Raw genomic sequence first — 25,253 nt, 5'->3', positions numbered from 1 at the left:
AGATTACAATCTATTTTAGGGGTTTGTTTACTTGGAAGGTGTTTAGGTGGGTAATTTGGGGGAGAATTATCTGGAGGAAGGTGAATCTTCTGGAGGTAAGAGAGGAGGGGTTAAGATATTTGGATGAATTTTTTGAAAAGCAGGGTTTCGATTTCTTTTCGGAATGTTTTTAAGTTGTCTGATATTGTCATCAGATTGGAGATGGAATGGTTGAGTTTTGCTGCTTGTGTTGCCAGAAGGTTGTCAAACATTTTCTTGCGTTGTGTGCCTTTGAGTGGGGGGAAGGCGAAAGGGTTCGAGGTTCTTCTGTGTCTTGAGGTGGAGATCTGGTTTAAGCGGTTGTTTAGATAGGAGGGGGAAGAGCCGTGTAACGCTTTGAATACTAGGCAGTGGAATTTGAATTGAATTCGTGCTTGTATGGGTAGCCAGTTAGAGTCTAAGAAGGCAGTTGTTAAGTGATCATATTTTCTAAGTGAGTAGATCAGTCTGAGGGCGGTGTTTTGTATGGTCTGGAGTTGTTTTATCATAGTGGCTGGACAAGGAAGATATAGGGAGTTGCAATAATCCAGCAGACCTAAGACTAGGGATTGGACGATTAGTCTGAATTGTGCTTGGTTGAAGAATTTTCTGATTTTACGTAGATTTCTCATGGTTAGAAAAGCTTTCTGAGTCGTCTTGTTGATCTGGGACTGCATTGTGCAACATCTGTCTATCATAACTCCTAGGAGTTTTAGTTCGGGTTGTATTGGGTATTTAGTATTTTTGATTTTCAGTTCAGTGATGGTAGGAGTTTGGGCCTTTTCGAGCAAAAGGAATTACTCCTCCTGTGTATTCTGACTGCAGTCTCAAAGACTTTCCAGTATCTCTGGGACTCTCTGGGGCATGTTTGCCTCTTAGCACAGACATGGCTGACATTGGACGGTACCAGGTATGCCAAAGCTCTGGCATATCTTAACTATCCTCCTGGGGAACGAGATGTGCCACTCAGATACTCCAGAGCTGCCTCCATTGTTATCCTCTGCAAAATCATCCTTCTCAAACTTCCTAAAGAAAGTGGGCAGTTTCTGTGGTCCATACACCATCAGGGAGCTTCAAAAACCTATCCCCTTCCCAGTCTAGCAAAGACGTAGCTGTCCACCCTCAGTAAAAGAGGAAACAATGTCTCAAATATTTAAAAAAGCAGTTTTATTACAATCTACACAAAACTGTATCATTTAGAAATTGTTACAAGCCCCCCCCCCCCAACATGCAGAAATAGATAGGATAACAGCTGTGTTTTCTCACTAGGGTACGGAAGGGGCCATTCACATAACACTGACATCAGATCTTAGCTTATGAGAGAAAAGCACAAGAGACATCTGTATCTCTTATAAGAGACTTGTTGTTATAAGGGGATCCAGGAGCTGATCGGTGCCATAAGAGACCATGTTCGGCTGATAAAACCAAGTACGATGCAGACCAAGGGCTCTGCCCCTCTGAGATGTCAGTTGTTGCAAGCCTGGCCCAAGTTCTTATATACAGACATTATCTCACTGCTTACAGCAACCCATCACCTTGTTGGAAAGGCATTTAAGAATGCACCAGCATGAGATGGCATCTCTTGCACCATAAGAGACGCTGCCCGTGGAATCCTATTACCTTGTTATGAAGGCATCAAGAAACTAGGCAGTTTGAAATAATGTCTCTTGTACTGTAAGAGACGGCATTCACAGTGTCAGTTCAATTTGTGCAAACAGAAGATGGAGACCGAAGCAGGGGTTGAGGGACAGCCCCCTCCTCTGCCTGAGGCTTGTCTAGGAGTAGCGAGACAGTTTGTTATAATCCTGGTCCAGGTTCCTACACAGACACATCGATAACGTCATGACAAAGAGCTGCAGAGAGAGAGAGAAAGAAAGAAAGAGCGTCAGTAGTGAAGGTTCAGGTCATGTCAGGCAGAAATCTTTACAGAAAACAAGAACAAGTGGGGAAGGAAATGTACACGTCAGCCTTGAGAACAACTATATTATTCTCAAACTATTAAAACAAGTGCATTTGTAAATGTAGGCCAATTAGGAAAGTCCTTTGTCCTTATTCATTGGTCTGTGTTTTGGCTTACGAAAGCCTTCTTCAGGGGTGTATTACTAGTCTCCAGTAGATGGCGCCAATGTAATGGGAATCTGAAAAAGCACAGTTACTTACCGTAACAGGTGTTATCCAGGGACAGCAGGCAGATATTCTTAACGCATGGGTGACGTCACCGACGGAGCCCCGGTACGGACACTTTTAACTAGAAAGTTCTAGATGGCCGCACCGCGCATGCGCAAGTGCCTTCCCGCCCGACGGAGGAGAGTGTGGTCCCCAGTTAAGATAAGCCAGCTAAGAAGCCAACCCGGGGAGATGGGTGGGTCATAAGAATATCTGCCTGCTGTCCCTGGATAACACCTGTTACGGTAAGTAACTGTGCTTTATCCCAGGACAAGCAGGCAGCATATTCTTAATGCATGGGTGACCTCCAAGCTAACAGAGAGGGAGGAGGGATGGTTGGCCATTAGGAAAATAAATTTTGTAACACAGATTGGCCGAAGTGTCCATCCCGTCTGGAGAAGGCATCCAGACAATAGTGAGTAGTGAACGTGTGAACCGAGGACCAAGTGGCAGCCTTGCAGATTTCCTCGATGGACGTGGAACGGAGGAAAGCCACAGAAGCAGCCATAGCTCTGACCCTGTGGGCCGTGACAGCACCTTCCAGTGAGAGACCGGCCCGAGCATAACAGAACGCAATGCAGGCAGCAAGCCAGTTAGAAAGCGTCCGTTTAGAAACAGGGTGCCCCAGACGGTTGGGGTCAAAGGACAAAAAGAGTTGAGGTGAAGAGCGGTGAGCCCTGGTACGGTCCAGGTAGTATGCCAGGGCCCGCTTACAGTCTAGCGTGTGTAACGCCTATTCCCCAGGATGAGCATGGGGTTTAGGGAAAAAGACAGGCAATACAATGGACTGGTTGAGGTGGAAGTCCGAGACCACCTTGGGAAGGAATTTAGGGTGGGTACGCAGAACCACCTTGTCATGGTGAAAAATAGTAAAAGGTGGGTCGGCCACCAGTGCATGCAGCTCACTAACCCTCCTGGCAGAGGTGATGGCAATGAGGAAAAGCACCTTCCACGTCAGAAATTTGAGTGAAGTAGTGGCAAGCGGCTCAAATGGAGGTTTCATGAGGGCTGATAAAACCACATTCAGGTCCCAGACGACTGGAGGAGGCTTCAGAGGTGGTTTGACATTGAAGAGGCCTCTCATGAACCGGGAAACCAGTGGATGAGCCGTGAGAGGTTTTCCAAGGATAGGCTCATGAAACGCAGTGATGGCACTGAGGTGGACTCTGATTGAGGTAGACTTGAGGCCAGCGTCGGACAGAGAGAGCAAATAGTCCAGTACAGTTTCCACCGCCAACGAGGTGGGGTCGTGGTGATGCAGGAGACACCAAGAGGAGAACCTGGTCCACTTCTGATGGTAACATTGGAGGGTGGCCGGTTTCCTGGAGGCATCCAAAATGCGACGGACAGGCTGAGACAGATTCTCTGTAGAGGTCAGCCCAAGAGGAACCAAGCTGTCAGGTGGAGTGATGACAGGTTGGGATGAAGTAGAGACTGATGCTGCTGCGTAAGTAGAGTAGGAAACACAGGAAGAGGAATGGGCTCCCTGGAGCTGAGCTGGAGCAGGAGGGAGAACCAGTGTTGGCGAGGCCACCGAGGAGCGATGAGAATCATGGTGGCTCTGTCCCTGCGGAGTTTGAATAGCGTCCGCAACATTAGAGGCAGTGGAGGAAAGGCATAGAGGAACCGATCCGTCCAGTCGAGCAGGAATGCATCCGGGGTCAGACGATGAGGAGAGTAGAGTCTGGAGCAGAACTGGGGCAGCTGATGGTTGTGAGGAGCTGTAAAGAGGTCCACCTGAGGAGTGCCCCAGAGAGCAAAGATGGAGTGGAGTGTGGGAGGATCCAAGGTCCACTCGTGAGGTTGAAGGATGCGGCTGAGGTTGTCGGCCAGGGAGTTCTGTTCGCCCTGGATATAGACGGCCTTGAGGAAGAGACTGCGGGCCGTGGCCCAGGTCCAGATGCGGATGGCCTCCTGACAGAGGAGGGGAGATCCGGTGCCGCCTTGCTTGTTTATGTAGTACATGGCGACTTGGTTGTCTGTGCACAGGAGAAGAACCTGAGGATAGAGAAGGTGCTGGAAGGCCTTGAGAGCATAGAACATGGCCCTGAGTTCCAGGAAGTTGATGTGATGTTGATGTTCCTGAGGGGTCCAGAGTCCCTGGGTGCGAAGATCTCCCATGTGAGCTCCCCTTGCATAGGGGGAGGCATCTGTGGTTATGATCATGGAATGAGGGGGTAGATGAAAGAGTAGACCCCTGGAAAGATTTGAGGAGTTCAACCACCATTGAAGAGATTGCTGAAGAGACGATGTCACAGAGATGGGATGAGAAAGAGGATCCGTGGTCTGTGACCATTGGTTGGCTAAAGTCCATTGAGGTGTCCTGAGGTGGAGTCGTGCCAGAGGAAGCACATAGACTGTCGAGGCCATGTGGCCCAGGAGGACCATCATTTGCCGAGCAGGAATAGAGCGACAAAGGAGCACCTGACGGCAGAGATGGAGCAGGGTTCGTTGGCGGTCTGAGGGGAGAAACGCCCTCATCAGAGTGGTGTCGAGGACGGCACCAATGAACTGAAGTCGCTGTGTGTGAAGGAGATGTGACTTGGGGTAGTTGATCTCGAACCCCAGGAGATGGAGGAAAGAGATGGTGTGTTGAGTGGCTTGTAGCACAAGTGGAGACGTAGGAGCTTTCACCAACCAATCGTCCAAGTATGGGAACACCTGGAGGTTGTGAGACCTGAGGAAGGCCGCCACCACAATAAGGCACTTGGTGAACACCCTGGGCGATGATGCGAGGCCAAAGGGTAGGACTTTGTACTCATAGTGGTGGTGCTGTACCTGAAAGCGGAGGTAGCGACGTGAAGTCAGATGGATCGGAATGTGAGTGTAGGCCTCTTTGAGGTTTAGGGAACATAGCCAGTCGTGATGAGAGAGAAGAGGGTAAAGCGTGGCAAGGGAGAGCATCCTGAATTTTTCCTTGACCAGACACTTGTTGAGGTTCCGAAGATCGAGGATGGGACGGAGGTCTCCTGTCTTCTTGGGAACCAGGAAGTAGCGGGAGTAGAATCCCTGACCCCTTTGGTCTGGGGGTACCTCTTCGATGGCATTGAGAAGAAGAAGGGATTGGACCTCCCTCAGGAGGAGGGGGGGTTGAGAGGAGTGAGAAACAGACTCTATGGGAGGATTGTCTGGTGGAAGAGTCTGGAAGTTGAGAGAGTAGCCGTGGCGAATGATGTTGAGGACCCACAGGTCTGATGTAATGACCTCCCAACGGTTGAGGAAGAGTTGAAGGCGGCCTCCTATCGGCTGAGGAAGAGGCAATGATGGCGGGAGACTGGCTATGCCCTGGAGAAAAGAGTCAAAAGGGCTGAGATGGTTTTGACTGTGGGGGAGGCTTGGCAGGTTGGTGAGACTGTAAACGTGCCTGAGTTTGGTGCTGCTGACGAGGCCGGCGAGGCTGTTGTTGCTGAGGCGGGTTGAGAGGTCTGGCCGAGAACCTGCGTTGGTAGGAAGACTGCTGTTTGTAGGGGCGAGCAGGTGGAGTCTTCTTTTTAGGTTTGATTAGGGTATCCCACCTGGTCTCGTGTGCTGAAAGTTTCTGGGTAGTTGAGTCCAGGGACTCCCCGAATAGTTCATCACCAAGACAAGGTGCGTTAGCCAGGCGGTCTTGGTGATTAATGTCGAGGTCAGAAACTCTCAGCCAGGCCAAGCGCCTCATGGCAACAACCATGGCAGATGCTCGAGAGGTCAGCTCAAAAGAGTCATAAATGGATCGCACCATAAATTTCCGGAGTTGGAGCAAACTAGAGATTTGTTGTTGAAAAACCGGGATCTTACGCTCAGGGAGGTACTTTTGTAAGGAGGAGAGTTGTTGCACCAAATGCTTCATATAGAAGGAGAAGTGGAAGGTGTAATTATTAGCCCTGTTGGCAAGCATGGAATTCTGATAAAGGCGCTTGCCAAATTTATCCATTGTTCTGCCCTCTCTGCCAGGAGGGGTGGAGGCATAAACACTGGAGCCCTGGGTTTTCTTCAAGGTGGACTCCACTAGAAGGGATTCATGGGGTAGTTGAGGTTTGTCGAACCCCGGGATAGGAATGACCCTGTATAAACTATCCAGTTTTCGAGGGGCACCCGGTACCATGAGAGGATTTTCCCAGTTTTTGTAAAAAGTTTCCCATAAGATGTCATGGACGGGTAACTTTAAAAATTCTTTGGGAGGTTGTTCGAAGTCCAGTGCGTCCAGGAAAGCCTGGGACTTCTTAGAGTCGGATTCCAAAGGGATCGACAGAGCTGCCGACATTTCCCTGAGAAATTTTGTGAATGAGGACTGTTCAGGTTTGGAACTAGTATCGACCATCGATGGTTCCTCGTCCGTTGAGGAAGCCTCATCATCGGTACCGGGTGGGGATTCTTCCCATAAGTCCGGGTCCCTGACGTCGGTGTGCGCAGGACGGGACGGTGGTGAGGACGGCTCAGTATGGCGAGTCTTAGAGAGAGATTTGCCAGAGCGCATCAAGACGGTACCGGGGGAGGAAGATCGATGCCGGTCCTGGTCTCGGGGGGACTGGTGTCGGTCTCGATGTCGGGGAGGGTCGGCATCAGAGCGTGTTTGTACTGGAGGATTAAGTGGTTCAGCCGCGAGTACCGGCATGGAGGTGTTCAACGGTGCTGATGGTGTCGACACCGGCAGTATGGTGCGATGCTCGGGCCGGTCTGGTACCGGAAGGAGTGGGGCCAAAATTGCAGGCAACAAGTGCTGGAGTTGTTGTTGCAGTTGCTCTTGCAATTGGCTTTGGAGTATGGCCGCAATGCGGTCGTCCAGAGGGGGCACCGGTACCGCTTTTTTCTTTGTCGGTACCATAGGTGCCGCTCCATGCCCCGGCGATGAGGATGCCGATGACGAGGCACTCACCGAAATCGGGGCGGAGCGTTTGCGGGGTCGGCGTGATGCCGGGAGGACCGGCGTCGATGGTGTGGCAGGAGGGCGCTCAAGGGAAGTGGAAGGCTTCTTAGCCGGCTTACCTGGTGCCAGCGACCCTGAGGAAGGATCAGGCGTCGTCGAAGTAGTCGGTGCCGACTTTTGCGGCACCGTTGATGGCGCGGCCGATTCCATGGCAGATCCGGTACCGAAAAGGATATTCTGTTGGATCTGTCTATTTTTCAAAGTATGTTTTTTAAGAGTAGCACAGCGGGTGCAGGTGTCAGCCCGATGCTCTGGACCCAGGCACTATAGGCACCAATTGTGCGGGTCAGTGAGAGATATCGGGCGTGCACACCGCTGGCACTTCTTAAAGCCTGGCAGAGGGGGCATGAAGGGGAACTCGGCCTCCGCAAAATCAAAACCGGAGGCCTGTATGGTGGCAACAGGATCCGCCGGGGCCGGCCCGAAAAATAAAGAAAAAACAAAGTTTTTTTTTTTGCAAGTTAGAACGAAAAACGAAATCTGAAGGAAAAGGAACAAAAAAAGGAATAAAATAGCGCGAGTGGGAAGGCAAAAACCGAGATTTCAACAGCCGTTGAAAGCACATGCATCTTCTTCGCTCCGCGGAAACGAAGAAACTGGGGACCACGCTCTCCTCCGTCGGGCGGGAAGGCACTCGCGCATGCGCGGTGCGGCCATCTAGAACTTTCTAGTTAAAAGTGTCCGTACCGGGGCTCCGTCGGTGACGTCACCCAAGCGTTAAGAATATGCTGCCTGCTTGTCCTGGGATAAAGATAGCTCTAAGCGTGTGCTGTGAAATGAGAATGTTTTAATAAAGTATAGTTGTTCTAAAGACTGATGTGTACATTCCCTTCCCCACTTGTTCTTATTTCTGTTTGATTCTACGTGGGGCTGTGTTTTCCTTTTTGTTGTGAAAAAATTTTTACTGAACATAAAGATACTGCGATTCCCTTCTCCTGGTTCCAGTGAGCCAAGGAACAGAGGATTTGAGAAAGCTGAGGTTACTCAGCTCCCCAGCAAGGTGTTAGAAATGGAGAAGGAAGGGCAAGACCCCATAACCTTAACCGGGCCTTCTGTTCTTACCTTGCCAGCGTTCCCAGTAAAAATCTCTGAAAGCCAGGGAGGGAAAGAGTACATGGATGTTAGTACTGGAGGAAAAAAGGGGGGTGGGTCATCAGCCAGCCACCCCCAGCAATACGTCTTTTGAGACTCGCTTCAAGAGTTAGAAAGTTTGAAAGAGGTGAGAAAGCATCTGGGCAGCAGGACACAGGCTGTCACTGAGAGGTGAAATCCAACTCTCTGAGACACGGCAGAAAGAAGGGTGCACAGCAAACAACATGAGCCCCCCACCAAGACACATGCAGAGGAAAGAGTGTCCACCCCACCATCCCTCCCTCCAGAAACAAACACAGAGCAAAAAGAATGCCCCCCCTTCCACGAGACACATACACAACACACAGAAAAGAGCATCCACTCTGCCGCCACCCCCCCCCCCCCAGGGCACAGGCCATGCTCTACGCCACCTGACAGGGAAGAAAATCTCGCTAGAGGAAGAGACCCTTCTGATTTTCATCTCCAGACACAGGAGCAGAGTCAGACACAGGATCTGCAAGGTCTGGGGAGAAGGGGGGCTACATTACATACCAACACTCGCCTCTGAGCTGCTCAGCCCCTGCTCCCAGAGCGCCCCCCACCTCCCAACCCCAGAACCCCACCCCCTCTCCTCCAACCCTTCTCAACTTCAGAATCCCAGAACATACCTTCCCCATTGCCATGCACCCCTTCCTTCTACAATGTGCCACCCTTTTGGCTTGTGAAAGATTAGCACTGCCCCTCCCCACACACACACACCTTCACCCCAGGGAAAAGCCAAGCCCCCCCCCCTCAAAGACAGTGTGATGGGGGAAGAAGCTATCATGTTAGGGAGGGGGAAGGGCAGAAAAAGTGACATGTGCTCCAGAGTAGCAGCCCATCCCCCACACTCTGAGGGATGGTGGCGATGGGTGAGGTACCAACCTCCAGCAGTCCAATCCCCAGACAGACTCCTAGGATGGTGAAAATGTTTCCAGATATCCACGTCTGAATACTGATCACACAACCCTGGACGCAAAAGAGATAACACAGGATAGATTACCAGGCAGAACCAAGACACCCTAAGCATTGGCAGGGTCTGGGCAGGACCGAGACTCACCCGGTGATAAACTGGCCAGGAATCCTTCTCGGGGACTGCACAGAAGCCCGACAAGAGCTGCTCGACACTGCTATTATTTGAGGCGCTACTGTTGCGTCCGGCAGGCACCGGTAATGAGGTGTTGAGGCAGGAGCAGGAGTACAAGAAACCACTGGAGTTACTGACCCTCTGGTTCTCTTTCCAGTCAGTGGAAGAAATCCAGCCACAGCATTGAAACTGTAAAAAAAAAAAAAAATGGGGGTAGGGAAGAGAGCTTGAGCAGGAGATGAGAGAAAAGGAGACGGTAGCCCTTCTTCCTCAAACACTCATGAGACAGGGGTAAACAAGTAGATGAATATTTATTAAAAAGTCAATAAAACAGTTTCATATCAAATGTTGAGTATAATCTTAGTTGCAGACCCGACACGGTCCATGTTTCAGCATTAAAGCCTGCTTCAGGGGTACAAAGACATCCACTCTGCCACAGAGGTTTTGTCCCAAGAGGCTTTTACCTTTCTGGTATTGCATCCAAGAGTTGATTTAAGATATCTAAAACATATGACTGCCATCTACTGGATGTCTTTGTACCCCTGAGGCCAAAACACGGACTGTGTCGGGTCTGCAACTAAGATTGTACTCAACATTTGATATTAAACTGTTTTATTGATTTTTTTAATATTCATCTACTTGTTTATCCCTGGTTGATGTGACCAGTTCCATCTCCACTTCTTCACTCTCTCAATTTCACATGGGGTTTCTTTCCTTGCTTTTTGCTGTATATTTTGTTTCCCCAAACACTAATACCATAAAACATTAAGCCACCCCCCCCCCGCCTCCTTTGACACCATCCAGCACTAAGCACTTGGAAACAGGTCAGAGAAAGCTTGTTCTCAACCCCCCGGGTACATCTAGTGGATAACATTTGGGAAAACAATTTGGCTGACCTCAATCACACAGACAATGCTGATGGATCAGTGCTAAATACAACCAGTGCTGATCAACCAAAGTGAAACCTGGCCTGGAAACACCTCCGGATAACACATTTCTTCAACCATCTCAATATCATCATGGCGAATGATTCACCGCATAGGGAAGAAAGTTTGGCTATGGCGTTTGTCTAGCACAGGGGTAGGCAATTCCGGTCTTCAAGAACCACAGGCAGACCAGGGTTTTAGGATGTGCATCAGATAGATTTGCATCTCAAGGAGGAAGTGCATGCAAATCCATCTCATATATATTCATGGTAGATATCCTGAAAACCTGGCCTGCCTGTGGCTCTCGAGGACTGGAATCGTCTACCCGTGGTCTAGCACATCTGGGACTTCAAACCCTGATATAAAGATGCTACATGGAAATGATCCAAGAACCTGATATATATGAAAGAAAACCCTGGACAGATACAACCCCAATATAAAAAATACTAGAAATATCATTCAATAGAGTCATTTGACCAATTCACTTCAGAAATGTGCAGACACAAACTGAGCTGGAAACCCTGAGTTCTCAGAGCAGACAAAGAGAAGGAGAAATGCATTTCCTCCTGTACTGAGCAAAATCTAAAGAGAGAAGAGACATATTTCTCAAAGAGAAGCAGAGAATAAGAGACCACAAATTAGAAATAGAAACATGCAAAGACAGATGGAAACCCAGGAGATTTCAGTTCGTCCGCAGTGCATGAGCACAGGAAGAAAAGCAGAATGCATTTCCTCTTCTACTGAGCAAAATCCAGAGAGAGAGAGAGAGAGACCAGAGACACATTTCCCGGAGAGAAGCGAGAAAAAGTAGAATAAGAGACCATAAATTAGAAATAGAAATGTGCAAACTGAGCTGGAAACCCTGAGGTGTCGAGAGCAAAGAAAGAAAAGGAGAAATGCATTTCCTCCTTCACTGAATGAAAACCAGAGAGAGAATTGAGAGCAAATGAAAAGCAGCAGCAGTCAAAAGTGTGTCTAATCCTGGAGGAGAGAGCAGCCAAAGCCACAGAATCTGTAGCGTTCTGCCACTGGGCCAGAAATTGGACAATCCTGGACCATCCCTCTTGTTGTTCCTTCTGGCCTGTGTCAGGTTATTTCTCTGTGATTATTGCTCTTTCCTGCTTGGGGGTGGGTAATAACTCTTTTTTTGTTGTTATTTTTTCCAGGTTCCCAAATTTATTGCAGACTTAATACACCTCTTTGGAGAAAACTATCAAAAATGGTTTAAATTAAAAAATTCAAACATCCAGAAAGGACCTACAATCACCTAGGTTGGCCTCTTGGATTCAGAAGGGTGTTTCGGATTTAGGTTCAGTTTCTTTAGTGGACCACATCAGTGGCTGGCAGGACTAAAAAATACCGCCCCGGCGTGTACCCCAGAGGTACACGAACACGGAATTAAACTACAGTTTTCCTCCAACCACGTCAGTTATGTCACAATTCAGCACAGGTGAAGAAACAGATGACATGAAAACCTGGGCAGGGCTTTAGCTACTTACTCTATGTGGAGAATTTTCAGCTGGGAAAATCTACTCATCCCTGTATAAGCTTGGTTAAAAAAAAATTGTCGGACTAAGATTTCATTTTCAAATAAGTGACCAAGCTAAACCTTCTTGAATAGTAAAAAGAGATGAGACGGGCGCAGGAGATCAAAGAATAGGAGGGGAGGGGGAGGAACAACAGAGACTAGTACCTACCTTTGTCTGGACAAAGTCCCAGCTTTCTTCCTTATCGCTCAGTTGGGACCCTGAGCCATAGTGGCTTATAATTTCTTTTACTTGAACTCCCACCATGCTTTTGAGCTGGAAGGGAAAACACAAAAGACAATTAGGATAAGTGAAAGCTTCTCCCACTGGTGTCATAGAGTGGGGGAGGGAAAGAGACTCAGCTATGGAAACTGCCTCTCAGCGGAATCCTGGTGATGGGTTTTGGCAGGGAGGAGAACTCCCTCAGTTTGAACTTCCTTTGAACAGTTAGATGTGCTGCCAAAGCCAAGCCGGGGTTTAAAAAAGTTTTGACAAATTTCTGGAGATGGGAGGGGGGGTCCATTAATAATTATTAGGCAGGTAGACTCAGGGATCGCCACCTTTTGGGAGCAAGCAACAGGGAACAGATCCCCTCGGTACGTCCAGGTGACCCAGCCACAAGACACAATGCTGGGTCCCAGCACGGCACCCATTCGGTATTTACGAAGCCCCAAGAGCAAATGACCTGGCATGCAACTTACAGTGTTCTTCTGCGTGTACACCAGCACGCCGACAGTGATCTGAGCAGCGAAGAGCAGAAGCAGAAATCCAAAGTACTGAGAGAGAAAGACAGAGAAGGAGGAAGAGGAGGATTAGAGATTGCTGTCCAGTGTGTCACTTCTAATCCAGCACAGCCCTTTTTCTCTGGGTAACCTCCCCATCCTCTAGAGCACAGGTTCCCTTCGTCCCCCAGATCTTTTTTATGTCCTGTGCAATATTCTGTGCACTCTCTCCATTAGCTCTGGTTTTCACAGCGTTTGCCGCTATAAGAGGGGACCAGGGTGCAGGCCTAGTTGACGCAAACTTGAGAATGTCACTTCCTGTTATGCCTCTTTCAGCTCTGGTCAGATTTATCAATTTAATACACCGTCTCTCACCAGTATCAAGAGGAGATCGCTTATCTTGCTTGCACCCAACATTTCTAATCAGACGCACCCATATATTTACCACCCCCTCAAACACACATACATACGCCCCTAAGAGTCTATTCCCAAATGCACTGAACATCTCTTGAAATACTTCAGCACCACTCAAATACCCTCTCCACATCACTCCTCAAACATACCCATTCCCAGCCCCAACTTGTTACCACCTGTCATATCCAAAAAAAGCATTCCCAAAGGCAGGGGCCTCCTCCAAATTATCCTAACACAACCCCTTTTCCCCTTCAATATACATACACCACCGATATCCTTCCCCACCTCACAAACACAGCCTTCTCATCTTTCCCTACCCCACCACCTCAATTTGATTTAATCGTGCATTTTTATTCCACGTGGACCAAAAGTAATAGCTCAAAGCAGATTACAAGAAGAAAAAAAGCAGAAATTAGATATAGGATAAGACATAGAATTAAAAAAATTAATTGGCAGCTCACGCAGTAGGAAAATATTTCTGAACACACATATTTTTCAATAGTCGTTGGCATTGCACATAGTGCTAGCGGTTGAGCTTTCCATAATTGTGGGCCAATACCATTTGTACAATATTTCTTCACAGATTGCAATCTTACAGGTATTGGTAAATTGATCTATTGAACATAACTGTCAATTCAGGACAAACCAGGCAACCCATGAATACATATATACTGGGACTTTAAACTGAATCTTCGTTTAGAAGGGTAACCAATGAAGAGATAATGAGGAGTGGCGCTATCCCATTTTGATTTATGAAAATTCAACTTTGCAGCTACATTTTGTAAAATTTATAATATGAAGAGTTGATTATCTGTTGATTCCAACAACACAATATTACAGTAGTCTAATGTGTATAGTGCCATATTACAGTAGTCTAATATGGATAGCACCATGTTGCAATAATCTGTGTGCTGCCTGAACAACTTGTCTAAGTAGGCTCTGATTTGTCTTAATTGTAATATATTACCATAAATCCTTTTACTTAAAAATTTTATATGGGATTCCATGTCAAATGGGTATCATATCCCTATCCCTGATCTCCTCCCTCACACACACACTTGATACCTCTTTTCATAAAATTATATTCAAATATCTTCTGCAGATGAAGCTCTGGAACACCTTCTTCTCTGGGCAGGAAGGCTGATGGGTGCCCTTCTCAAAGTGCAAATGACAACACTGTAAGACCATTTCTGCTATTTTCCTCTGCAGCGCTCTTGAAGACAGAAAAAGGATATTACATGCACTCCTACCCTCCCCAAAGCACCAGTCACACTTACAAAGCCAAGAAGGCACTTGATCTCTTTCAGGGCCCCCAGGCAGCCCAGGAAGCCCAGCAGCATAGTAAAAATTCCCACACCGGAAAACACATAGGACCAGATCTTCAGAGCCAAGGATGCACCTGTGGAAGTGTAACCAGAGGAAGAAAAGCAAAGACAAGGCATGAGGTGGTCAACCTTCCACAACAAGGTGAGCAGGTAAATTAACCAGATCTTCAGCAGCGTTTATTTGGAATTCTTTATCTATTTAAAACTGCTGTGGAACAAAACTGACTCATTTCTGGATAAGTTTTTCCAACTGGATGTACCCACTTGCTGGCTAAAGTTTAACCACACCCCAAGAACTCACCCAGCCTTCTGGGCCAAAAGCTGCCCACCCAAAACTTAGGAACCAAATGTGGGGAAATTTGAAATGTAAAGTTCTGTTCGAGTAACTCCAAATTCAGCCAGACAAACCTTATGAATGTATTTATGTGCCATTGATACAAGTCATAAGCTACATGCCGGACACTGTGCCACGACTCCCTGTATCTGGCTGTCTCTCTTCTTTCCTTCTCTCTCATAATATTCCCTTACCTGGATTCACTCTCTTTGTCCCATGTCCATTTGCGTGTGTCCACATGTGTGTGGGTATACATATTTGTGTGAGCATGCATGTCCATGCACACAAGTCCCTCATTCTGTAAGTTCTGGGATACACACATGTTCCATCACTTCCTAGCAGAGCAGAATCACCCAATCACACTACACTGCTCTCCCCTCCTGCATAGGCCCAGCCCATAGTCAGGGAAAGCACGAACTCTCTCACTTACCTAGCAATGAGATAATGCAGGTTCTGTCAAAAAGGATCCAGAGTCCAAAACTAAACAGCAGACCTCCCAGAACCTGCGAGCGGAGAGACGGGGCAAAGGGGGGGGGGGAGTGAGGGTTAGTAAGGATCTGGTCACAAGGGGTGTGTGCGTGCGTGTGGCTCACACTGCTGGCACCTGTCTTATTGTGAGATTGTGTGTGTGTGTGGGCGGGGGGGGGATTGTGTGTTTCTGTGGTTTCCAGTCTGTATACAAAAGAGGATCTGAGTATTGGATACTCACAAAGAAAAAGAGATTGAACACAAAGAGGAAGTATTTGGTGACACCGAGACAGCCTTTGGTTGCCATGGATGACGTCCTGTAAGAAAATTAAATGAGAACAAGTTAGTGAGGAGGCAAGGTATCTTTATAGGCCTTGAGGGGTTGTGGGGGGGGGGGGGGGAGGGTGTCTCTCCACAGCATTGGTGGGGGTTGTTTTTACAAAGAAAAGAAAATGTCTAAGTTTGGTCAAACCACTGAGTTATGGAAGCATATGTTGGAGGACCCGACAACAACATGAAGGCGGAAACTGAGGCCACATTTAGTTCAACTCATCTCACACCTGCTTTGTGCAGGAAGCAGCAGAAGAAAGAAACCAGTGCCCCCACCACAAAGTATGCACAGGGCCTCCTCACCCCCAATTCCCCATGCAGAAAAGGCTGGTTTGCTTAATAGACAGACCGCCCCCCCCTCCCCGAGGAAGAAGGGCAGATCTGGCACTCCTCCTCCCTCACTGTCTCTCTCTTTATGAGACACCCCGCCTTCGCACATGGATCCCATCTACAGTCACCCATGCTGGGGCATGGAACAAAACGCCCCATTACATAATGCCCTGTCTCTGACTCTGAGCCTGGACACCTGTTTCCTTAAACTGCTCTTTTCTGGCTCTGCCAGGAACAGAGCTGGGTGAGGGCCCGCTTCCCTCAGCCCTAAATCCTTACCCGGTCTCCCCACTCCCAGGTGCACTGAGCTCTTCTGCAGTCTCTCTCCTTTTCAGCTGCTTTTCTCAGTCTGTCTCTCTTTTCTTCCCTCTCTGTCAGATGGAAAGCAGAGACATCCCACATTACACCCTGGGGCCTCCAAATTGTTCCAGCATGTTAAAGAGGGGGGGAAAAAAGTCTGTTTTTGATTAAAAACTGCTTTGCTGGATCTTATCCTTAGAGACCGTGATTCAACACTAACCCCTGCCCCCCCCCCCCCACCCCCAGTGCATGCAGCACAAGTATGTACAGAGACATGCATACGTGAACAAAGTAGATATTCACAAACCTACAAGTGAAGGTTTTACTGTGTAGACACTGCCAAACACATACTATCAAAGCACAAACACAAGCGGTCATGTGAAAACATGACAGAACAGTGATGCACATGTGTGAACACGATCCAGGTATCTGTGAATGACACAGAAATCTAATAGGGTTAGGGAGAGGCAGTTAATGACTGAGAGGGGGAGTCATGAAATGGGGGGAGAGAAAAAACATGGGGAATGAGATCCCATGACCCACTTTGGGGGAATGAACCAAAGCAGAGGATGCATCCTGCCACTCCCCAGGGGAACTGAATGGGTGACAGCGGGGGAGGCAAGGCAAGGAAGTCTACTTTGCTCTGATTTTGTGCCTGACAGGAACTACATCCCATGGAGCTCCTCCGGCTTCAGTACCACTTCCTGAAAATTCCTTAACCAGAAAAACACATAAGGCGTCTCCAGCTCAGATTTACCAGCATCTGCCCCCACCTAGAACCCAGAAATACCGCAAAAGGGAACAAATACCCTAAAAGGGAGAGAGGCCCAGCTTCTGTCCCCATTTACAGCACAGAAATACCCCAAGAGAGAAAGGTCCGTAAGAACACACTGGTTGAAACCAAGGGTCCATCGAGCTCAGTATCCTGTTCTAAACAGCAACCAGTCCAGATCCCAAGTACTCAACAGAGTCCGAAAGGTAGCACAATTGGAATAAACAGAGGCTTAATAATGGTTTCTGAACTTTTCCTCCAGGAACTTCACCAAACTTTTAAGTCCAATAAAAATATCCTTGTATTGTTAAAAGTACTGATCAAGTAACAGGAAGAGAGGGACTTCAACAGTCCCCCCTCCCCCATCATCTTACCGCCAGTGAAACCCCCCTTACTCCGGAGAACCCCCTAGTGGATAACCACTGAAACACTTCATTACCCTGAAACAGAAAACTAGCACTTGGCATCAGTCTGTCCGCTGTACTGAGAGGTTTGCTCACAAACTTCCTTGACTGGACTCTAAAATCAGAGCTAGTGAATTAAAATTATTCTCTACAAGGAAAACGTTACAAGAAATTACAAATCAAATTCAGATCTTTCACAGCAGTAGAAACATGCATTTTCTCCACCTGTCCCTAATAGGGGATTCATGCTGCATTTACCCTGTTGCAGTCCGGCGACTTAGATAAGGGGTCTGGACTTAGATCACCCTCTTTTCAGTTGTAGCCGACGGTGACACGTTTAAGATACATTAGGTTATTTCTCTGGCCCCGCAGGATTTGCAGTCTAAGTCTGGACCTGAGACAATGGAGGGTGAAGCGATTTACCCAAGAACACAAGGAGTGGTGGGATTTTAACTTGGCTCCCCCGATTCTCAGCTCACTGCTCTTAACCATTAGGGGCTACTCCTCTACTCCAGCCAGTATATGCCCCCCCCCCATTCCACAACCTAGAAATACCCCAAGAGGGTGTGAGAGGCCCAGTACTTCCTCCCCCCCATTCCACAACCTAGAAATACCCTAAAAGAGTGAGAGGCCCAGTGCTTCCTCCCCCCAATCTACAACCCAGAAATACCCCAAGAGGTTGAGAGGCCCAGTACTTCCTCCCCCCAATCTACAACCCAGAAATAACCCAAGAGGGTGAGAGGCCCAGTACTTCGCCCACCCCCCCTCCCATCTACAGCCCAGAAGCACCTGAGACGGAGAAGTGGGACTGCAGATGAGATACCTGTAGATGATTCCAATACCCAATAGTTGAAAGAGTTGAAGAAAGTGCCCTTCTCCTCGGAGTCTCTCATCTTCACACTGTAGTGGTCAGGCCGGCCCCTATTGCAGCACTACACTGAAGCACCATAGAAGCAGGAATGCGCTGCACCACCTCTGCTCCCATGAAATATTCAAGGTCTGTCTGTCACACAATGCATTATTCATAGGCACAGATGGGCAGGCTGGCTCTGCCATGGCATAAAAGGTCCGCTCACATCTGTCCTATGTGTGTAGACAGACACGCAGATACATGCGTGTCAGACGTTAACAGACTTGAGGTCTCATGCATGGAGAGAGCCCACAGGCCGCTCTCTCCTAATGGCTTTGCAATAGGAAACCATTCACTTCAGCTACAAACCATTCACTTCAGATCCAAATTATTACCCATGGGGCGGGCAGTCTGTTCCAGACTAACAGAAAACTCTTTTAAAAAAGTACAGACAAAATGGAAAAACAGAGCCAAGGGCTTGGCTAAGCTGCCAGATAAATTCTTTGTCATCAAAAGGGGGGTGAGGGCACAAAACCAGTCACATAAAGCCCATATACATCTCCCAGGCTATAGCAGGAAGACTGTATTCTCTCCTTGTGTGTCTGCTGATTTTGGGGTGCAGTAACTCCCACTCCTCCCAGTACTCCCCCTCCCTTTGCCTACACCAGGAGAGAATGTGGGATAGAGGCACAGTCAAAAATTATTTGTTTCCACTAACTGTTGCCTGAACCCTCTACCACAAGGTCTTATCAGCACAAGACGTTTCCTCTGCATTGCAAGAAGCTCCCCCCACCTCACCCCCAGGGAGAGAGCAAAAAACACACAAGAAAGACAACACAGAGAGAGAGAGAGGCAAAAGAGAAATACCTAGAATAAGATAGAGCATAGAGAAGGAATCCAAGAGAGAGGGCTGAAGCAGAGACTGCATCTCAAGACAGAACATGCCAGGGTAGAGAGAAGAGATGGAGAAGGCTGAAGAGAAAGCATCCTCCTCCTCCAGGCTCCATCTCAGAAGATATGCCATGGACCACAGCCCAGTCATGTACCAGGCAAACAGCACGGAGGACTGTACAGGAACAGGAGGATTCCTACTCTTACCCGTTCCCGATTATGACCACGGAGTAAAGGGACCACCAAGGGGGGGAGGGGCAAGTGTGAAATTGCAGAAGCTCCTGGGTGGCAGGAGTTCCAAGTACAGGAAACCGAAGACATCCCTGGGACTTGACTCCTAGAACAAGGCCTGGGCTGTGCGAAGTCACCCTTCAGGGGCACTAACAGCAGTCTGGTATCAGGGGGGGGGGGGGGGACGGGGACACAGGCAGGAAGCAACTCCATGGGCTACACACCTACAGTTACCCCTGGCATCCAGCCTGTAGCCAGAAGCTTTGATCAACAGCTGAGCTAAGGCATGACATCACAACGATGTCACAATGGAGAAATTATGTCATACACACATTCCCCAGGAAATGTGAGGAAATCTCTCTCCCCTCTTCAGGTTGGGGAAGGGCTGGAGTCAAAAGAGGTTTAAGAGACAGAAAAAGGAGGTCTTGCTAACATCTGTTAGAGGTCCTCAGGGGTCCTAAGCTGTTCATCTCTCACAGGGAACAAGTCATGCTACCAAGGACGTGACTGATCCCCAACTGGGCCACCAGGTCCCAAGCTCAATGGACAGCAGAACAGCCACCGAGACCATTCAGGTTCTACCAGGGGGTTGCCCGCAGCCCTGCCCAGCCCAGAAAGGGAGCTGGAGAGCAATGAAGGGTTTAAAGCCAGGCCTAGCAAATTCAAGGAGGCCACCAGCTTGATAACCACAATTACAGAAGTAGTTTAACCCTTTTCAAACACATGACAAAGAACTCCCCCCCCCCACCACACACACACATAATTTTACTGAATTAAGCCTCCAGGTCCAAGGATTCTTTTCTCCAGTGAGATGGCCGTTTACTGGCTGAACAAGGTACAAGCGGAATAAAAATCACTAATGTAATGTAATGTAATGATATATCACCTCTGTATGTCACAGTATGTTACACAAGACAAATTGCAAAGTCACGGGGGTCAATGAACACTTTACACAGGTCATACTATGACCTGTATATCCCTGACCAGTGGTGAGCACAGAGAAAGGACCCCCAGACCCAGGATGGAGGGAAGATGGCAGCTGGGGCTCAAGAAAAGATTAGAGATGAAGAGATCGAGCTCAGAATGGCAGGAAGAGGCAGCACAGCTGGAGCTCAGGGTGGCAGGGGAGAGGCAGCACAGCTGGAGCTTTGGGGAAGGGGCAGGATGAGGCAGCTCAGGGTGGGATAATAACACAGCTGGAGCTCATGGCAAGGGAGGCATCACAGCAGGAGCTCAGCAGGGCAGGGGGGAAGTAGCACAGCTGGAGCTCATAGGGGCAAGGGAGAGACAGCACAGCTGGAGCTTTGGGGGAGAGGGAGGATGAGGCAGCTTAGGATGGGACAATAGCACAGCTAGAGCTCATCACGGTGGCAGGGGAGGCATTACAGCTGGAGCTCACATCTGCTGCTTGTGCAGTACCTACCAGCAAAGGGATTCTCCGCTCAGTCTCCAGTATAACCACTGTGTCTCTCGCTTCCTCCCACTGCACAAGAGCAAAGTTTTTGCAGTCTCTGCTCTGGCCCCGCCCCGCCAGCTCTGAGTGTCCCAGAGGTGGAGCCAGGCAAACACTACACTCCTCATTGACTGTGTCGTTTTGCAAAGCTGGACTGGATCATGGCACATGGCAGGGATGGATGGGTCTGGCTGCTTGGCTGGATTAAATGGGGTGGATGAGAGGATGCTGATTCCTGTCTTCTCCCCAGGGCAGAGGAAGCTCAGAATGCGTTTGCAGAGAGATCTCCTCTACTGCTCTGTGATCTTACCCTGAGCCAAAATTCACAACCGAGATGTTGCAAAAGTCTCTGAGCAGAGACATGCTGTATATACACAGACAGACAGCCCCTACAAGGAGGTCACAGAGAGAGACAGAGAGAGAGGCAGCACCCACAGGCAGTCACAGAGCAAAGACGCACACACACATGAGAAGACAGGCAGAACTCACAGGGAATCTGAGTACAGAGACACATACACAGAGCTAGATTCACAAAGCAAACCAATCGTATACCGATCGGTTTGCGATGAGATATCCTTCCTGCACTATTCACTAAGGCCTATAGCGATCCAATCCCGATCCTCCCAAGCAAATTAATAAAACCCCATGCAAAACAGCCAAGCGATTGATTCACAATTGCTTGGCTATTTTGAATTGGGTTTTACTATTGGCAAACCCGACTGCTGCAAACCGCCTGCCTGTCTTTTTTATTCATTTTTTCCCATGGCACAGATATTTTGCATGTGTTACACACGCAAAATATCTGCCCCATAAAAAAAATAAATAAAAAATGAAAAGACAGGCAGGCCTGTCAAAAAACAACCGAGGGCCTCCCCTCCCCAATGACCCACAAATAGCAGGAGGGATGCCCACTCCCTCTTGCCACCAGCCGACACTGCCCTCCCCGCCCTCGCGAATATGGCAAGAGGGATGCAAACTCCCTCCTGCCCTGCCACCAACTGAGTCACCCCTTCCCCCCCCCAGGCACACAAGTCACCTCCTGGCCCAGCCCACCTCCCAACCGGCCTACCACACCACTCCCAACTGCCCACCACATCACCTCGACTGGACTGGCCCACCCCTGGTCGGGCCGGGCTAGACCCAACACCTCCCCTGTACCTAAAAGTTGGGAGCAGAAGGGGTGCTCAATTCCTCCTGCTCCTTAGGCCTCCAGCGCTGCTGTCTTCCGGAGCAGGAGAAACCGCAAAGTCCTCCTGCTCCTTCTCCTCCTCCTGCACACTGCGAATGTGGGCCTTAGGCCCCGCCCTGGTGCACATGTGATGCACAGGGAAGAGCCTAAGGCCCTGATTGGCTCAGGCTCCTCCATTGGGAAGGGCCTGGGGCGCCTGAGCCAATCAGGGACTTCTTTAGGGTTGAGCCTAAGGAAGTCCCTGATTGGTCAAAGTAATAGCCTAAGGCCCTGATTGGCTCAGGCTCCTCCATTGGGAGGGGCCTGAGGCGCCTGAGCCAATTATGGCCTTAGGCTCCTCCCTGTGCATTACATGTGCGGGGCCTAAGGACCACATTCGCGGTACGCAGGAGTAGGAGCAGGAGGACTTTGTGGTTCCTTATGCGCTGGAAGACAGCACTGGAAGACTGAGCATTGGAAGACTGAGCACCCCTCCTGATCCCAACTTTTAGGTACAGGGGAGGTGTTGGGCCAGTTCGGTCGGGATGGTGCGGTGGGCAGTTGGGGGGAGAGGGGTGACTCAGTTGGTGGCAGGGCAGGAAGGAGTTTGCATCCCTCCTGCCATATTCGTGCGGGTGAGGAGGGCAGTGTCGGGTGGTGGAAGGAGGGAGATGGCATCCCTCCTGCCTTTTGTGGGGCATCAGCGCGGGGGGGAGGCATTTTTTTAGGGGTTTGGGGAGGGAGGAGGCACTTCGGGGAGGAGGGGGCCTTTTTTATTTTTTAACCGAGCAGCTATTTTGTGTGTGTAATACACACAAACTATCTGCCCGATAAAAAAATATATATATTTCAAAAGCCAGCAGAAGCCCTGCTGGCAGTGACAGGAGGCTGTTTCTCCTGTCAGGTTCTGCGCAGGCTCCAGGATCGCTCTGTAGCGATCCGTGCAGTGAGTGGGGGGGGGGGTGTCAACGATCGTCCCCATTTGCATGCAGGCCTTTTGTGAATTTGTTGGCCTGCATGCAATCGGGAAGGGATCGGAGACACAACTGGGGTTTAGTGAATCTAGGCCACAGCGACAGGCAGCACTCACAGGAAGTCATAGAGCAGAAACACACATAGGGCTAGATTCACTAAGCAAGCCCTTTGCGATTCGATTCCCTGTGATCTGATTCACTAACCTGTGTAGCGATCCAATCCCGATCCTCCCATGCAAATTAGTAAAACCCCATGCACAATAGCCAAGCGATTGATTCACTAACAATTGCATGGCTATTTTGAATCAGGTTTTACTATTGTCAAACCCAACTGCTGCAGACCTGTCAGTAACTGAGTTATTGACAGGTCTGCGGGTTCTCTGACAGGCCTGCCTGTCTTTTTTATTCATTTTTTTCCATGGCACAGATATTTTGCATATGTTACACATGCAAAATATCTGCCCCATAAAAAAAAAAAAATGAAAAGACAGGCAGACCTGTCAAAAAATGGCCGAGGCTCCCCCCCCCTGACAAAAGCGATCCCCCTGGCGACCCACAAATAGCAGGAGGGATGCCTACTCCCTCCTGCCATCACCCAACGCTGCCCTTCCGGCCATGTGAATATGGCAGGAGAGATGCCAACTCCCTCCTGCCACCAACCGACACCCCCCCGACCGACCAGGCCTGACACCTCTGCATCTAAAAATTGGGAGCAGGAGGGGTATTCAGTCCCTCCTACTCCGTAGGCCTCCCACCCCCGGCCCGGCATCCCTACGGAAGTCCCTGATTGGCTCAGACGCCTCAGGTACCTCCCAAGGGAGGAGGAGCTGAGGCACCTGAGCCAATCAGGACCTTAGGCTCCTCCACATGCATCACATGATGCATCAGAGCGCAGACGCGTTGCTGGAGTCTGGAGGAGCAGGAAGTGCAGGGGTGTTGGGTCGGGCCGTGGGTGGGGTTTTTCCGGGCGTGCATTGGGGGGGGTGTTCGGCACAGGGGCATTTTGTCAGGTAGGGGGGAGCTTTTTTTCTTATAGGCCTGATATTTTGCGGCCTATGAAAAAAAAAAAAAGCCAGCAGAAGCCCTGACAGCAGTGACAGGAGGCTGCTGCTTCTGTCACTACTATCAGGGTCTGCGCATGCTCAAGGATCGCTCTCTAGCGATCCGTGCCATGGGTGGTGGGTGTCAACGATTGTTCCCATTTGCATGCAAGCCTTTTGTGAATTCGTCGGCCTGAATGCAATCGGGAATGGATCGGCCACGGAATCGGGGGTTAGTGAATCTAACCCATAGAGACAGTCAGCACCCTTAGGGAGTCACAGAGCAGACACACACATGGAGAAACATTCAGACCCACAGGGAGTCACAGAGCAGAGACAGACAGACACACGTATGGCTGTTATGGGTGGCCTTATCTTCTGTTGCAGACTCTGCTTTTTCTACCTTGGTGAATCATTTGTCTGAAACAGCCTGATTCAATTCACCCTGCTGCTCCCTTCTGCCTGTATTCAAATCCAAATTAAAATCTCAATTTTTCATCCTTAACCACTTTTCTAGAATAAATACATTCTCAGAGGATCTCATTATTCATGTATATGTGTTTTGATTCAATGGTAAGCTCTTTTGTGGTTTTGTGCAAGCAGTATGTCCATCAAGCAACACTTTAGAAGAGTCACAAGGAAGAACCCCCCCCCTCTTTTGCAATGTCTCATTGAAAAGGGGACACTGATGAGAGGCAGTGGCTCTGTACAGATTGCAAGAACGTGAACAGACATTTCCTGCACACCCAGAGAGAATGCACCTATATAAGCCGTTATCAGCGATCCTCAAGAGGCTCTGACTAGACCAGGCCCTCATTTTCTGTTTCCAATGCTCTTTCCCCCACACTTGCAGCCTGTCCCTTATTGTTCCACCTGGTCCCCCAAATGACATTATAGCCCCCACACACCAATCAGAACACACTTAGCGTGATGTCATCAGTAACATGTCCAAACACGTGGTGCAAGGGAACCGAGGGGGACAACGGTTAAACTAAAAAACTCCCACCCCCTACCTTGAAAAGCTCATACATGTACTCACTGTTGATTCATAAATTATGAGGACTTTTATGCCATGCTGGTGGATAATGCCCTGATGAGTCCCTACCCATTCTCCAGTAGGTATTTTTTGACTTCTGAAAGTGACATGCCACTCTTACATGGATAAAAGGGTCTCAGTGAAGTGAGAACACTGGTGCAAGAAGAGACACAATTGGTTTTTAGATTTAGCCCACACTTTTATCAGTAGCAGCTCAAGGTACGTTACATTCAGATACACTAAGGGCCTGATTCTCTAAAGGTCTTCATTTAAGGCATCTGTCTTACGCCTATGGAGACGTGTAGGGACATTTATGGACGCCCAAGGCCGCTTCCGGTAGAGACCAGGCCTTGGGTAACCATAAGTGTCTCCTTAGGCACGTGACATATGCCTACAACACAGATGTCCTTCCCTGCCTGCATTTTTAATTTTACGGCTCAAACTATTTTTTTATTGATGCAAACAACAGAGT

At 49.0% G+C, this 25,253-nt stretch overlaps 1 protein-coding gene across 8 annotated transcripts in view; it reads right to left on the bottom strand.

Moving 5' to 3' along the window:
* Window positions 1-1,163: 1,163 nt before the first annotated feature.
* Window positions 1,164-25,253, bottom strand: part of LOC117367991 (leukocyte antigen CD37-like) — a 24,927-nt gene continuing 837 nt past the window's right edge. For 2 of the 8 annotated variants that reach the window (XM_033961176.1, XM_033961172.1), the window contains exons 2-9: window positions 15,244-15,319; window positions 14,965-15,037; window positions 14,153-14,274; window positions 12,441-12,515; window positions 11,911-12,015; window positions 9,261-9,476; window positions 9,086-9,169; window positions 1,164-1,871 (exon numbers count right to left, since the gene is read on the bottom strand). In XM_033961176.1, coding sequence (XP_033817067.1) covers window positions 1,794-1,871; window positions 9,086-9,169; window positions 9,261-9,476; window positions 11,911-12,015; window positions 12,441-12,515; window positions 14,153-14,274; window positions 14,965-15,037; window positions 15,244-15,309 — 819 coding nt within the window. In that variant the 5' untranslated portion in view covers window positions 15,310-15,319 and the 3' untranslated portion in view covers window positions 1,164-1,793. Of the gene's footprint in view, window positions 1,872-9,085; window positions 9,170-9,260; window positions 9,477-11,910; window positions 12,016-12,440; window positions 12,516-14,152; window positions 14,275-14,964; window positions 15,038-15,243; window positions 15,320-15,562; window positions 15,914-15,941; window positions 16,034-20,533; window positions 20,881-21,721; window positions 21,850-25,253 lie in introns of those variants that run through there. The other 6 variants (XM_033961174.1, XM_033961173.1, XM_033961175.1 and 3 more) reach the window with 6 other exon arrangements.

The sequence above is a fragment of the Geotrypetes seraphini genome, chromosome 10, assembly GCF_902459505.1.
Source record: "Geotrypetes seraphini chromosome 10, aGeoSer1.1, whole genome shotgun sequence".
In the NCBI taxonomy this organism is placed as follows: Eukaryota; Metazoa; Chordata; class Amphibia; order Gymnophiona; family Dermophiidae; genus Geotrypetes; species Geotrypetes seraphini.
This window is presented reverse-complemented; position numbering and strand designations above follow the sequence as displayed.